We start from the raw sequence: 15,552 nt of genomic DNA, 5'->3' as shown, positions 1-15,552 counted from the left end.
CAGCTTTAGGAAGGGAAGAGACAGGGCAAGATAAGGATACTGAGAGAAAAAGAAACTGATGGAGATGAGGAGAGAGCAGGTATTGACAAATAATCTACTGCCCGCTGACATGGTTTTAAAGCTATTTCTTAGACTTTTTTGGCCTTCAAAACATCTTAAAATGCACATATGTAGATCAGAAAAATCTAAATTTTCTCAGGGGAGTCCCCGAATCCCCCTAACTGCCTCACATTTGGGACCTCAGTGATTATAAAACCCTGCGTTTATTCTAATAAACAGCCGATATCCTGGTAATATGCATGCTAATAAGCAACTTAATAGTGAGAATTAAATCCTAAACTAAAGTGTTATTTTTTTTTAAATCATACACTCATTGGGGGCTGAGCCTCCCTAAAATGAAAATCCTAGAATCGCCCCATGTCACATGTATGTTCTGTTTTCATTTGGTTTTCATTGTGTTGTGTTTCTAGTTGGCTTCTCCATTTGTTCTATTAGTTCAGTCATCCTCGTTTCCCACCTGTTTGTCTCCATAGTTACTGTAACGAGGTTAGATGTTTTGGGAAGAAGGAGGCGGGAACCGGTGCATTCAACAACTTTAAAGTCCATCTTTCAAGTTGAAGATCCCTGTGAATGAACTAGAGCCCGACCGATAAAGGATTTTTAAGGCTGATACCGATACAAATATTTGGTGATTTAAAAATCCGATATTCCGATATATCGGCCGATATATATATATTTTTTTAAATCCAGAAACGTGTAACAAAACATGAACAGATTTTCCCTAACATTAGTTATTTGTAGTTATTTAAGACAGTACATTACGCGTCGCGTTTACAGGCATCATCTTGGAAAACAGTCTCGACTAGTCGAGTCACGAACGCTGCGCTACGTTAGATTTCACAAACGTAATTCCTATTGACCAGCTCACTTAGCATGGCGTTCGTGACTCGATTAGTCGAGTCTGTTTTCCTAGATGATGCCTGTAAACGTAATGTACTGTCTTTATAAAGTATCTTCTTATTAAACTGTCTGTACACTTACAAAGTTCTCAATGCTTCGGTTTGCATGTAGGGACCCTCATTATGCTACCGTGTTAGTGTGAGGCTATTTTGAGCCTTGTTAGTGGTATTAACTAGCGATTTACTTTTACTTACTCTGTGCCCCATATACTAGCGTTATAAGATAATCTGTTTTTTAGAGATATAACTCTTTACATTCGATTTTCATGAAAACGCATCCCAGGGAACGATCGACTCGCTAACCATGTGTTAATTACCCCTACAGTAACGCACACTTGGATTTCACACACGTGTAAAAGAAAAGCTAACTTTTATGCACAGGCTAGCTGCTATGTTTGATACTTTTTCTCTCTGTCTAAGTGTTCACTCCTCGCGTGCCTAACTTACGTTTTACAATGCAGGGACTGGAACTACAGATATGCTAGTTATAAATACAGTAATCATTACTTTATTTAGGCAGAATAAGTTCGTTGTGATTTCCAAGCTCATTGATGTTAGCAGTCTTCCTTGTAGAGTGCGCTCTGGTGGACAAACTATGCAGCGCCAACACTCATAACATGGTTGAAGGGTGTTTCGTCCGCTTTTATTTTATTTTTTAAATATTCATTTATCGGCCGTTATAAATGCTGATACCGATAGTTTGGAAAATGCCTAATATCGGCCGATAATATCGGCCCGCCGATATATCGGTCGGGCTCTAGAATGAACGTGTAGATAAATAGTGTAGGAACTCGATTTGCGTGAAGAAATTAATCATAAATGTGCATTAAAAAAGTTTTTAAAAAGAAAGTGTGAGTAAAATTACTTCCGCTGTCAAAAACGCTCTGATCGGAAGTGACGCAACGGCCGGTAAATCTCATCTCTTCGTAATGGAGTCAGACAGTGAAGAGGTTGCAGTAGGGGTTAATGTAAACTCTTACAATGGGCCATTGCCGTATAATTATGAGCCACCTAGGCAAGAGAGGGGTCAGGCAGAGTTAAGGGGAAGGGTAAATGGACAGAGGAGAGAGATAGAGTTGTGGTGTGAGGAGAATCGGTGGAGAATTGGGCAGGTGTCTTGGTGAGTGACCACAGGCTATAGCTAATTGTGGCTAACGTTGTCTCCATGTTTATCACATTGCATCTTTAATAAATCATATTTAGCAATATTGCTGTCGACTTTGTTGTTTTTCAAGCATCCATGTAGATTGTCACCATATGCAACATGTGTCTTAAAATGTTGAATTTAGATCCCAGATTCTAAATGAATGCTGTAGGCTATAACGTTAGCTTACATCTGTGACGGTCAGCTAATCTGGACAGGGATGGAAAAGCTGTGCATTTCTGCACAACATAGTTTATCGTGAAATTTTGTAGAAATTGCTAGCTGATTTTTAATCAGTAGCTGCTTTCAGACCTAGGTGTCCGCATGTTCTGCTTCTGCAGATGTCAAGCGTTTGGGCCGTATATCTGAACAACATAACCGGCCAGCTGGAATTCCGAACTTAGCCGGCTGTTATACTACTCCCCTCCTAGTATTTCCGACGGACATTATGTAAATGAGCTTGCATGTACTGCGGAGTACGTGTATGAAAGCAGTTAGTGTTCCGGTTAGGACGGGAATATGCTGTTCATGTAAATATAGTCATTGTTACAAGGATATTTTATTGTCACGTGGAGGGATACTGGGTGTAAGGCATGCAGATAAATGCATCTAATTGACAGCCTATACTGTGCATAAATGTGTGTGTGTGGGGGGGTCGTCTTTTTACAGTGCATATTTACATAAGCTTTAGGAAGTAAGTAGGTAGTCTACATGTCGTTTCTTACAAGGTCTTACACCAACCACTAGAGCTACAAGGAGGGAAGGAGAGTGAGTTTATCTTAGCACATTTTGTTTAACAGGTGCTTGTGTGGTAGATGTGAGGCTATGCCATCAGCAGTGGAGAGTGTGTGCTGTAGGGAGGTCGACGCCTATTGGTCCCTTGTCCAAACCCTAGATCCCCCAGAAGACATTACCTGCCTCACACTCCAGCCAGGGTTTGAAGCATCCTGTCTGAATCCTTTTGTGCTGCAGATAGCATACATGAACTTCAGACAGGAGCATGGCCCTCTCCAAGCCAGCAGACCAGAGTATGTTTTGAGCAAAAATTATTTCACACTGCAATTTAAAGAACCAGCTTTTCTACACCAAAATAGTAAATCCTATTAAGCAGGGTTTTAAACTAAGTGGTTTCCATATGCTTACATTTTAAATGCAACAGAAATACATGACATTAATGTTTTCAGTTCAAATGGGTCTAAAACAATGACTCATCTTTGCATTTTTTATTTTTTTTTGCAAACAATATGTAATGCTGTTATCAACCAATAACATTTTGGTCTGCTATACAAGACTGCATTAGTTTTTAGCCATATTTATTCTGTCATCATTTACCTGCTACAAAAGTATTGCAATATCCTGAAATTGAAAATAAATGCCTAATTTTATTAGTATTGATACTTTTAAGTGATAACACTACCTGCTGTACATCCCAAGAAAAGAAAAGCCAGTGTGTTTGGGAGCAAAGTGCAGAATGAGGGAATGGTAGGCCTCCAGGGAGAATGTCTGATGCTGAGGTGACAATTGTCGAATATCCTTTACCAGTGCTTTCCTGGCAGCTACACTCTCCAGTTTAGTGGCTGCTGGTGATCCTAAATAAAACATATTCTGTCATATAGTCTGTCGCATTTCATAACACAAGTAATTATTAGTACACATGGGGTTACGTATTGATAAAACCAAACTAAACTTGACAAGCACTGAAAAAAGTTTAGCCTCAAAAAATTTGACATCTTTTAACATAGGCTTGCTATGTTGTACCTGGTTCCAGCCACTCCTTGTTTCTTGCCTCTCCTTCCAACGGTGGATGTGCGCAGCTGGTAAATGCAGGAGTGCTGTGTTCATGTATGTCCTGTACATGATTTATCATACTCTGCCATTTTGCCTGCATCTCATCTGGATCTCCTGTAGGAGTGGAAGCTGTGGTCCAGTACAGATGGTTGATAATGGCTGGCCTCCACAGCTTCAGATCCTCACAGTCCCTCTCTTTTGCAGCAGCATCCAGTGCTTTCTGTACACCTGTTCCAGAGCAGACAAACAGAGCAGAGCAAACTAATTATTAGGAAAGTGAATTTAACTACAAAAAACAAGTCTGTTATATAGAACTATCAACATCACAATACATACTTTTCCCAATATGCCAGACATCAAAGAAATGCCTTGTTCCTTCTGAACACATTTTCTCACGTACCCACTTGGCCACCTAAAACAAAGAAGACACAAATTGATTTTATAGAATTTAGAACTTATTTTGAGTGATACTGTGCATGTCAATGCTGTTCAGCTTTAGATCTCTCCTAGCATCATTACCTGCCGATTTCTGTCTGTTATCAGAGCAGACACTTGCATGTCTTGGTCCATCAGGAACTGCATACTCCGCTTTAGACCCTCTAGCTCACACCAAGAGCTGCTTGGGACTTCTGAGCTCTGTAAAACCAACGGATTATTACTGAACAGTAACAGTAATATCAGTAACTAAATCAGACGCAGGATTTTTATGTGACATCAACTTACTTGGACAAGTTGAACATCCAAAACTTTGTTAATTCGATCCTCAATCAAGGAGTAGCTACCATATTTGGCACAGTGTCCAGGAGAATCTGATCTAAGAACGTCAAAAACAGTTACATTTAGAGGTTAATGCAAAAACACACTGACCTGTTCTACATCAGTGACGTGAGCTGGACCATTCTACCTGCAGTCACCAGACAGGATCAATCCACCCCCAGTCTCCTTCAACTCCCTGATGATCCCCCTCTGCTCATTCCTCCAGGCCTGCACGATGGTAGGGATAGTGTAATAGCGCTGATGGCGGAAAAAAGTGCCGGGACTTATACACTGCAGTCCAAACAGCTTCAGCATCCTGATTGTCTGAGTAGCCATGCAACCTGAGAAGTGGATGGCACCGCTGAGTAAAAGGTTGCAGGCAGGCATGTTTCGATGCACCTTCTCTTGGTTTTGCCAGTAACGCTCATAACCACAAGTTCCGCAGGCCTGAAAGATGAGAGAAGATTCAAGACTCAAGCAGCTTTAAGATGAGGCAGTGAAATTCCTGTATAGTTAAGACACAAATAATGAATATACATACTGTACATTCACAGACTATAATTCAGCTCCTCACAGACAGTTGACAAATAAGACATTACAGTAGGTGGACAACCAGAATGCCTATTACCGCCGCGCCAGCCACCGCGGCGAAATCACCGCGGCAAAAATAAACCAGCCGCATTTCAAAGTCGTTCCCGAAATGACCGCCAGGTGGCGCAAAGGGACATTGTGCAAAACAGCAGCAATTGCCGTATTTTAAAATGTAAGTGGGTTAAATATAAAACCCTAAGCCTAATAGGCATATTTTTCATATATATAGATAGGCCTATTAAGCTACAACAGAATAGAACCAAAGATGGAATAAATTTTAGAACTGAAAAAATAGAATCAAAAGTTAAAAATAGAGACGATATTAGGAGCAATGACGCTGAATATGTTTACTATTCTATTGAGGAATTAGATAAATGAAGAGCTCTCGTGAGCGATACAATTGCATAGTAATTTATAGTGATTTCAAAACCAGTCGCATTGTTCAAAAATCAGGTTTTATTCTGGCATGTTGAATGGGCGTTAGATTTATTAGATTTAGATTTTAGATTTCGTTAGATTTATTTTTCTCATAACAGCTAAAATAACTTAATATATGCCTTGTCTTAATATGACCTACTTAAAATAAATTAGCAAAACTTGGCCACTAAATAGGCCTATTTAATTTTCAATTATTTTAATTATCACAATTAAAGTTTTAATTTTATTAAATTGAACAAGCGCAACAATCAGCATTTAATCAAATATTCTAAAAAAATGTATTATTAATAATAATAATGTTATTTCAACATAATATTTCGTTTTTTCGACATAATCTATGTGTGCGTGCAACAGGCAAGATGTGTATTTGTAAATCCGGTGATGCATGCATTGATTTGTATCAATAAACTAGTGTTTTCTGACAGTGTCGACTGCAAAGATGAAGTTGACGATCGCCATATTTGTATTGAACGCACCTATAGAGAAATGCACATAAAGACATAATCAGAGAGTAGCCTTTTTCTTTTCGTTTTGAATTATTTCGTTTGAAGACATTTCAAGCTTTGTGTATTTGATGTATTTATCATGTCTGTGTGAGGCATACGCTGAGTTTCGTTAAGTTAGGAGGATGAGATGCGCTCCAGCTGCCGTGCAACGCAAGTGACCGCGCGGGCGCCTCCATGATTAGTGTCTGTTATATTTGCTTCTCTTACTTATTAAATACAGGCAATTATTTGATGAAAAATTGATTAAAATTAAGATACAATTTATAGAAAACGAAATTCACTTTAAAGAAAGGTTTTCTACTAAACAAAACTTAATGAAGTGGTCAAAATCATGTCTGACCCACTCCATATCCATCTCTCGATATAGGCCTAATGCATCCTATCTTACTCGTGCTGTTCACTTTTCATATTCAACATAGATGGAAAAAAAAAATAACATTATAATATTTTAACAAATATGATACTAAATGAGATTATTTAATGGCTACAACATTATAGTAGGCTTATAGACTCTATTTGTACAAATTGCTGCACATTAATTTAATTAAATGAAACCTTGTAACGAATTCACACTGTAGGGTAGACTGTGTACAGTTGAGACACCTTAAATAACTTCGCAGCAAGCACAAGTTGTGATTTTTGCTGTGCACTTGCATATTAGTGTCAACTGGGAAGGAAATATAGAGACCAGGGTTGCGTTTCCCGAAAGCATCGTTGGCCAACTATGGTCGCAAGTTCATCGCAATGTCCATTGAACTCTATTGGTAACGAGGGAACTTGCGACCAACGATGCTTTCGGGAAACGCACCCCAGAGTCAGACCTCTTGGAACTTTAATTGAATACATAGCGTTGGTAAAGCATACTGAAATTACATCCCTACAAATGTATTAGGCCCTACTGAAAATAAATGTATCGAATTTAAGCAAAGTAGCCTAAATGTTAAGACTGTAAGCCCTTTGCTTTTTTACGTAAAGGACTCTTATAGCCGACTTTGTGTTAATTTAATTTGTAGAGGATTTTTTTTAACTCAAACATTAACACTGAAATAAATGAAACTAAATTATTGTAATTTTTTGGCACACCACGACGAGTGGCGCTATGCATTGTTTTAAAGCCAGGTTTTATTCTGGCAGGTTTAATTAGTGTTCGACAAACGCGGCGGCGCGTTCATTTGAATGAAGAGCGCTTCTCGCTCGTGTGAGCGAACACACACTGGAACGTTAGGCCATGTAACAACGAGTGAATCGTGGCCGAGTGGTTGAACTTACGTTACGATCATTTAGATGACACGGGTTCGAATCCCGAACTAACTTGGACTACTGATGTTTTTAAATTAGCCTATTAATGCATTTTATAGTCTATTGTTGATGCAGAGAGATTTGTCTAGTTCTAAAACATAGTTTTTTGCTTATAGCCTATTTACAAAATAAAATCACCACGCATTTCCATTTTACACTAAGGAACAAATATTATACAATGACTTTACTTCTGTAGCCTATAATAATTCCAATCGTAATTTCAGAAGCAGTTTAAAAAAAAAAAAAAAAAAAAATGATATAGGCCTATATATAAAACGACAAACAATAAAATCAGAACCAGTATTCTGTTGCGTTCATGGTTCCAGTGGCAGTAATGCATCCACGGCTTTTCAAAGTGTCACAAAGCGTTTTGAGATTGTTTTAAATGAAATATTGAAGTTTATAATGAAGTGTTTTGGCACACAACGACGAGTGGCAAACTCTTTGTTTTGTTTTGCAAACTCAGCTAGTCTGTGGGGGGTTTGGAGAAAGCAATAGTTGCTTTATCGTGGGGGTGCAGGACAGAGGTGTTAATGTTCCGTCTTTCATATGGAGAGTGTCGGAGCCAGCCTGATGAGCAGGCAAAGGCAAAATTCTTTTAAGGATTAATCTCAAAATCTCCGAAAGTCCATAGCCTATGTACAGTAGGCCCTATATCTTATTAAATTATATATTGTAGTTTTATTGATTGTATTTAAAGGTTTTCTACACACAATTTCAATTTAGCAGATACAGAGCTCTTTAATTCGCGAACCACCTCGTTTTATTGTAAGGTGAATTCAGCAAGGCATGTTGTATCTTGGAAGGAACAAAAGCTATTTGTTACAGTTTTTTCTTTCGTGATTTTCTGGTGCAATCGGCTGACAGTCTTCCTTCATCAGATATGTTGTCTTTGCAGCGGCTCAACTGGAATGTAGCAAATTTATGTTGTAATGTACAATTGATAATTAAACAAGATGATTGACTTTAATAAACAGATGCATATTTAAGCATCAAGAACGGAAAAACATAAACACTGTCGGCTACACTGAGATTCGATCTCAGATCGTTTGGAGCTCCGAGAGGCTATTGTTAATGTATTGACCACAGAGCTATCGTCTGATTAGCCTAGGTCTACTATTTTCTCTTTTTTTAAAATAAAAAATTATGTGTTGAAAAAAAAAAAGTGTTTTTACAAGACCTTGTGCTGTTTATTTATTATTATTATTATTATGCAGATGTTAATTCAGCCATTCTGTTGGATAAAAATTGTCCCTAATGTAAAATGGAAATGAATGGTAATTTTATTTTATAAATATAAAATATTTAATATAGGCCTAGGCTATAGGAGAAAAAAAAAATATGGTGTGGCAATATTTTAGAACTATCAAATCTCTCTGCATTAATAATAAAAAAGTAGCCCATGTTTGTTCGGGATTTTAACTTTTGAATTATTATTTATTATTATTATTATTATTATTATTAATTAATTAATTTTGAATTATTGAAACGTAAGTTATAGCCTACCACTCGGCCACGAATTTGTTTTGTTTTATTTTGTTTGAAATGTATTTATATTTTGCTTTCGTTAATGTTAACCAATTCTGTTGTAGCATAATAGGCCTATTTTTTCCCTAAAAGTTTGTTTTATTCTCTGCTTTGTTTGTTTATATTTTTACATATTCAATCAGTCTCATTTTTGTTCAAATAATGAAAAAATAACCCTTTTTTTTAAATAAACAGATAGGAAACTTACCTTTTAAAATGCCGCCGTTGCTGCTGTTTTGCCCTGTCACTTGCGGCACCCGGTATAGCCATTTCGCGAACGACTTTGAAATTCGACTGGTTTATTTTTGCTGCGGCAGTAATAGGCATTGTGGTTGATTATTTATTAAAGAATTCAATTGATAATCATAACAACATGTAAGCCTATTTAATTCTGAATATAACAAAGAATGCTTAAACCGACTAACATCGGTTAGTAACTGCAAGTCCTGAAAATGTTTTAATTTTACGTAAATTATGTTACTTTATTTCACTGTTATGTTTCAGTTAATAAATCTACAAACACATTAAAATAACAAGTAACCTATTGACATAGCCTTTCTAAATTATAGAAAAACTGGGCACACAATTGTAACGTGTGTCTACTTTGTTTAAATTGAATGAATCTGAATTCGTTTAACCACAATATTTATCTTGAATTTATCTGTGACCTCAGCTCAGATTACTGCCGCGGCAGATTACGTCATAAAGAGAATAAACTGACACTTTTCAAAGTCTGTGATTACAGCGCCACTCAGCGGTAAAAGGCAGCAAATACACATCCCAATTTTGCCGCCGCGGGAACGGCGGCGGTAAAAGTCGCATTCTGGTTGGGCACCATCTGTACCTGCTTGACTTTTATGAAGGTTCCTTCCGGGTGCATTATGTGTCCCTGGGTTTCCCCACAGCATGCAGGACAAACCGTGAACAAAGACAGCAACTGCCTCTGGCAAACAATGAACTTGTCAACAGCACTGAAAACAAGAAAAGGAAAAAACACATTAATTCTGACTATGACATTTTTTGATACACAATCAGAAAGAGTTTCCATTAATAAAAAGGTTTTTACTTTGGGTCACTGAGAGATTCCAGCTCTTCTGGTTCCTCCTCAGAGGACTCGCTCAACATCTCCTCCCCTGGACTCCATGACATATCACCAGAATGGTTGATGATATCAGAAAATGAACATTCATCATCACTTTGTTCAGGACTGGCCAGTGGAGTTGATCTGCGATGCTCAAACATTTCGGTTTGAGTCCCCACATCCACCATCTGAGGCTTTACCTGAACAGCTTAGATGAAAGAGATTCATCTTAATAATTGTTCACCATTGTACATTCATTGGCAACAACACATGCACTATCTAATGCATCCCAGTACAAAATATATTTTTCTAACATTATGAAGTTCATCATTTTGAATGTTTACTGTCTGAAAAGTGTAAATTACAAAATAGTAACCATGGAGATCATGAAAAATTTTGACATGTAATCCTTATTTGTGATTGTATATGGCATGTATGGTGAATGCTAGATATAAGCTAACTACCTAATGAACGATGTAAACATCTTATGTTGCACTGTGATCCACGATGGACCAGTACTGGCTCAGGGTGCGTTGTAGAGATGTCTCCATCTCCATCATCTTCAGGATCTGAAGTGGCAGTTGCACCCGCCCCGTCTTTGCTGGCAGCACTCTCTCCCAAAATCTGAAAACAAAATCACAACTTTGAACTTTAAAAAATGTAGTCCTTTCATGAAAATCCCCCATTCATGCATTATTTAAAAGACTGCTAATCTTTTCAAAATCTTTTCAAAGTAGTCCCGAGCTGCATTCCCTCGCATGTGCCCTGTTGATACCAGCTTCACAGAGAGAGAGAGCCCCGGTCGCGCGCGCGCACTCTCTCTCTTCGGATGCCAGGCGAAAGTGTAAAGCATTACTTGGATGCGTTTTGGAGACGGTGAAGTCTTGTTTACACTTTTTGCTCCGAAGAGAGAGAGAGTGCGCGCGCACGACAGGGGCTCTCTCTCTCTGCTCGAAACATGCACACTGTCACAAGCCAAGCGCAGCAGTTCATCTATTACTCACCGATCAAATAAAGCTTTGGCGTATGGAAGCAGATTAGTCTCAAATATAATTCACGCAAAAAACATGATTCACAAATGCGTAGACAATTTCACATGCATGAAACCTAATTCACGTACACACAAAAAAAATCCACGTGCGTGAAAAAAAAAAATATATTCACAAAAAGCAATTCACATGCGCAAAATAAAATTATATAATCATAAAATACATTTCACAAACGCAAACCACAATTCGTAGATATACAACTGTGTACAAAAACCTTTGAATGTTTAAAATGTACGAGTGTATCCTTGCATTTGAATGTGCAAATCGTCATTCACGTAAGAATCGCCTTAGATATGTGTGTGTGTGTGTTTTTGAGACTTTCCTGGCAGCATAACACTCGTAACACAGAGCAGTCGTACTCTTTAGCCAATCAGATTTAAGCTTATCAATCGACCAATCAGTATCACGTGAGGGCGGGCCTACCTACATGTTACATCATCAGCTTTCGACCAGTTCATGGCTGAGCAGAGGTAAGTGCAGTTAATCGTTCATTTCTGTGTTAACTGAAGTTAAAGAAGTTTGAGATCAGTTGAAGCAATAGTTTATGAACTATTAACTGATGTAAGAAAGTGCTGTTGTAATCAGATGTCCCATATCGTGTCAAAAATGAAGAAGAATGATGCTTGTTTTGTTGTATTTTAGCTGAAGGTACAGACAGCTCTCACAGCTTCAATCACGCTAATGATTGCAAAACAATCATCTGTGGTCAATACCCATCGAGATTGTTCTTTAAATAGTGAATAGACCTATTTTAATGAGCAGCCAGTGTTTTTTGCCATTTGTGTATGATGTTAAATTATTATTAACACTTGTTTCCCTGCATTTTTCAGGATTACTCACCTTTGGTGTGACATCTGGATAGCAGTCACGAACATCTTAATTCATGTTGTTTCTTTATTCTCTTTTATACTTTTTTTTTGTATTTGTCTTAATTGGTAACACTTTATTAAAACGTTTCATTAGTTAACATGAACTAATAATGAACTGCACATGAACAGCCTTTATTATTTTTTGTTAATGTTAACATTTACTAATACTTCATTAAAATCTTGTTAACATTAGTAAATGCACTGTAAACTAACAATGAACAGCTGTATCTTTAACTAACGTTAACAAAGATTAACAAACACAGCAACAAATGTATTGCTCATGGTTATTTAATACATTAACTAATGTTAACTTAGTTATTGTACCTTATTGTAGAGTGTTACCAATATATTCAACATGCATTTCCTTATGCTGTATTGTAATGTCAAGGTTTTTAAATAAGGTTTTTTATTGTCATCTTAAGGTCTCACAGGACAATATTGTGAAGCATTAATTTTACTTTGCCTAGTAAAATAGGCAAATCTGATTTTATGCTGATAAGACAAAGGTACTTATCATAGAGAGGCAATTAAGATTATGCGACTAAGATTACTCAGTAAACTCTATTCAAATACCATCACTTAATTTCCCACATCCTCCGTCTGCACCTCTTGTACTATAGGGTTTTAGTACTTTAAATATCAGGACAAAATCTTATATGTCCTAACAGAGAGGTCTACTGATGACCGGACTGAACACAATTCATTTTTTAACTTTTCACTTGATGTATTGCACTTATATTTATATACTTTAAAAGCAAAGTACACTCTGACTGGATCTCACAACTCCTGAAGAGATGTATATTTCTCTGTACTGAATATTGTGCTTCACAGTTTAGACTGTCAGTTCATGATCTTCATATGTAACAGGAACATTAATCATGATCAAGTCATTTTATATATTTTATTCCCAAAGGATTCGGAAACTTTCAAATTAATAAAACGTGTACATCAAATTGAACTATGTCTGAATCTTTTAATTCTTACAAGAACATTTAATAATGCATGCATAGCAAGGCTTTATTCCTAAAGCGTGTACATATAGTCCGCAGGAGACAAATTAATACAGTAACAATGCATCACTTTCAACCACTTGTTGAAACAACTGTCAAAATGGATGGCTTGCAACATGACTGTTTTCAAAGAATTAGAAATGGTAAGATCACAGTACTGGTTGTCTGCAACTTCATACATCATCTGTCTTGGAAATCTGAAACAATAAAACTACATAATATATGCAGATCAAAACATGTCTCGTATATATGCACGTCATTACATACATTATCAGTTGAATGTGTGGTGGACAGGACATGAAAATCCATCAATACTAAAAATAAATGTTTATATTCACATGTGGACTAAACAGCAGTTAATAAACTATTGCTTCAACTGATCTCTAACTTCAGTTAACACAGAAATGAACGATTAACTGCACTTACCTCTGCTCAGCCATGAACTGGTCGAAAGCTGATGATGTAACATGTAGGTAGGCCCGCCCTCACGTGATACTGATTGGTCGATTGATAAGCTTAAATCTGATTGGCTAAAGAGTACGACTGTTCTGTGTTAGGAGTGTTATGCTGCCAGGAAAGTCTCAAAAACACACACACACATATCTAAGGCGATTCGTACGTGAATGACGATTTGCACATTCAAATGCAAGGATACACTCGTACATTTTAAACATTCAAAGGTTTTTGTGCACAGTTGTATATCTACGAATTGTGTTTTGCATTTGTGAAATGTATTTTATGAGTATATAATTTTATTTTGCGCATGTGAATGGCTTTTTGTGAATATATATTTTTTTTCACGCACGTGGATTTTTTTTGTGTGTACGTGAATTAGGTTTCATGCATGTGAAATTGTCTACGCATTTGTGAATCATGTTTTTTGCGTGATTTATATTTGAGACTAATCTGCCTCCATATTGGCGGGACAAAAATTTAACCGAGTAGTAGGCTAACGTTACATGAACCTGCATGCACTCGCACAAATGCGACCACATAAAATTTTAACTCGCAGATTCTCAGAAAATGGTCGCAGTCTGGAACCCTGTCTTATTAGTTCAATAAAATAAGTGTCAGGATGCTCATGTGCAGCCTCACGGGGTGTAACAAGAGTAAGTTGACGGCAGCTAACGTTAGCAGCTAGGCGGGCTTTCGTGCCTTCATGGTGCTAACGTTAACTTCTCAAACTAAGTCATGCCAAGACTAATCCATTATAACATCAAGAAAAATACATTTGCAGAAATTACATGCAGAGCTACATTTCGATGCAACAATTTGTATAAAGTATTATAAGACTTACTGTGCAAAGCTCCCGTTTTCGGCGCGCAGATTCTCTGCTAGTGCTAACGGACTCTTCACTCCCGCCACATTTTGCTGGTGGACTTGCATGCACCGATGGGACAGCTCCATTTGCCAGCCTAACCCACTCTCTTCGTCGAAATCCCATGCGAAATTCCATAAGATCTCCTTGGTTGTAGTTGTCCGGTGTGAAGTGTTTTTCACATACCACCGTGTGTCTTGTCACCGAGGAGGCAGCGAAATTGCTTCTCTTTGCCTGGACGAAACGTATCCAAGCACGGAAATCTTTGTGTTTCTTGTTTGGAAATCGGTGGACCCGATGGCCAGACAAGTTGGAGTTGTTGCATCCAAAACAAACACAAGAATTCACCATTGTGACAACTTAAACGTACTATATAATAACGGTAACGACAAGTTCTCTTTTCTGTTACCACCTCTCAGACTACGTAAACCCACACTGAGAACCAGGTCCAGGGCAGCAGCGCCCCCGCCTATGTTTTCCTGTCGTTACGTCATATGACGCGTTCTCTGGAAAAGGGCGGTTTTTTGAAGCCTAGCTTAGAATAGGTACACTTTTTTCTTAATTTCTGCCCGTGGGTGTTGTAAAACATGTGTATTCTTATGTATGTCTTTTTGAATTGACATTTTCATACAAGATTCTGTATAAATTAAGTTATAAAATTAAATTGAAAGATGGCCTTTAATAATAATAAAATAATCCAATACAAAATGAAAGTAAAGACAGCAGCCCCTCATGGATGACTGCTGTCACATATAACAAAACACAACATAAAATCCAGGCCTGTCCTCTCTCGCTCTTCACTGTCGTCGCTCCTCCTTTTATGCTTCCGCTCCTCCGTGAGAGATACGAGACCGGTGCGTCACGCAGGTCATGATTAGGGTTCATGATGTCACTAACCCGGGAGGAATGTCGTGTAGTCCCTACCAACCATTTGTTGTAGTCCTTAAAAAGCAATTTCTTTAAAAGCAAATATCTCCCTTTGCTTTGAACTTTGAGCTTCGTCACTTTGCAGATGTTGTTTATGCTCAAACAGCAACATTACACATTAACTAAAGTTAGAAAATTGAAATCATAATCAATCACCCCTTATATGCAAAGAGAACAACTTTCTATTTACATTTTGCTATTTATTTTTATTTAATTATTTTTAGTATTACAAGACATCTGGGCAGGAAAAGTAGGGGGAAGGCTGTGGAGGAAAGTAGGTCAATTTTTGT

The 15,552-nt window shown here is 37.5% G+C and overlaps 1 protein-coding gene across 1 annotated transcript; it reads right to left on the bottom strand.

Annotated features, from left to right (window-relative positions):
* Positions 1-3,316: 3,316 nt before the first annotated feature.
* On the bottom strand, positions 3,317-10,134 carry LOC311088553 (uncharacterized protein). Its single transcript, XM_084122740.1, has 8 exons — positions 10,075-10,134; positions 9,853-9,979; positions 4,796-5,094; positions 4,615-4,705; positions 4,411-4,527; positions 4,228-4,303; positions 3,862-4,119; positions 3,317-3,692 (listed from the first exon to the last, which is right to left on the bottom strand). The coding sequence occupies exons 1-8, from the start codon at positions 10,131-10,133 to the stop codon at positions 3,517-3,519; spliced, it is 1,203 nt and encodes a 400-aa protein (XP_083978866.1). The 5' UTR covers position 10,134; the 3' UTR covers positions 3,317-3,516.
* Positions 10,135-15,552: the final 5,418 nt, after the last annotated feature.

This window comes from Abramis brama, assembly GCF_963993115.1.
Source record: "Abramis brama genome assembly, chromosome: 8".
Lineage (NCBI taxonomy): Eukaryota > Metazoa > Chordata > Actinopteri > Cypriniformes > Leuciscidae > Abramis > Abramis brama.
Note: the sequence above shows the minus strand (reverse complement) of the source record. Positions and strands in the feature narration are given on the sequence as shown.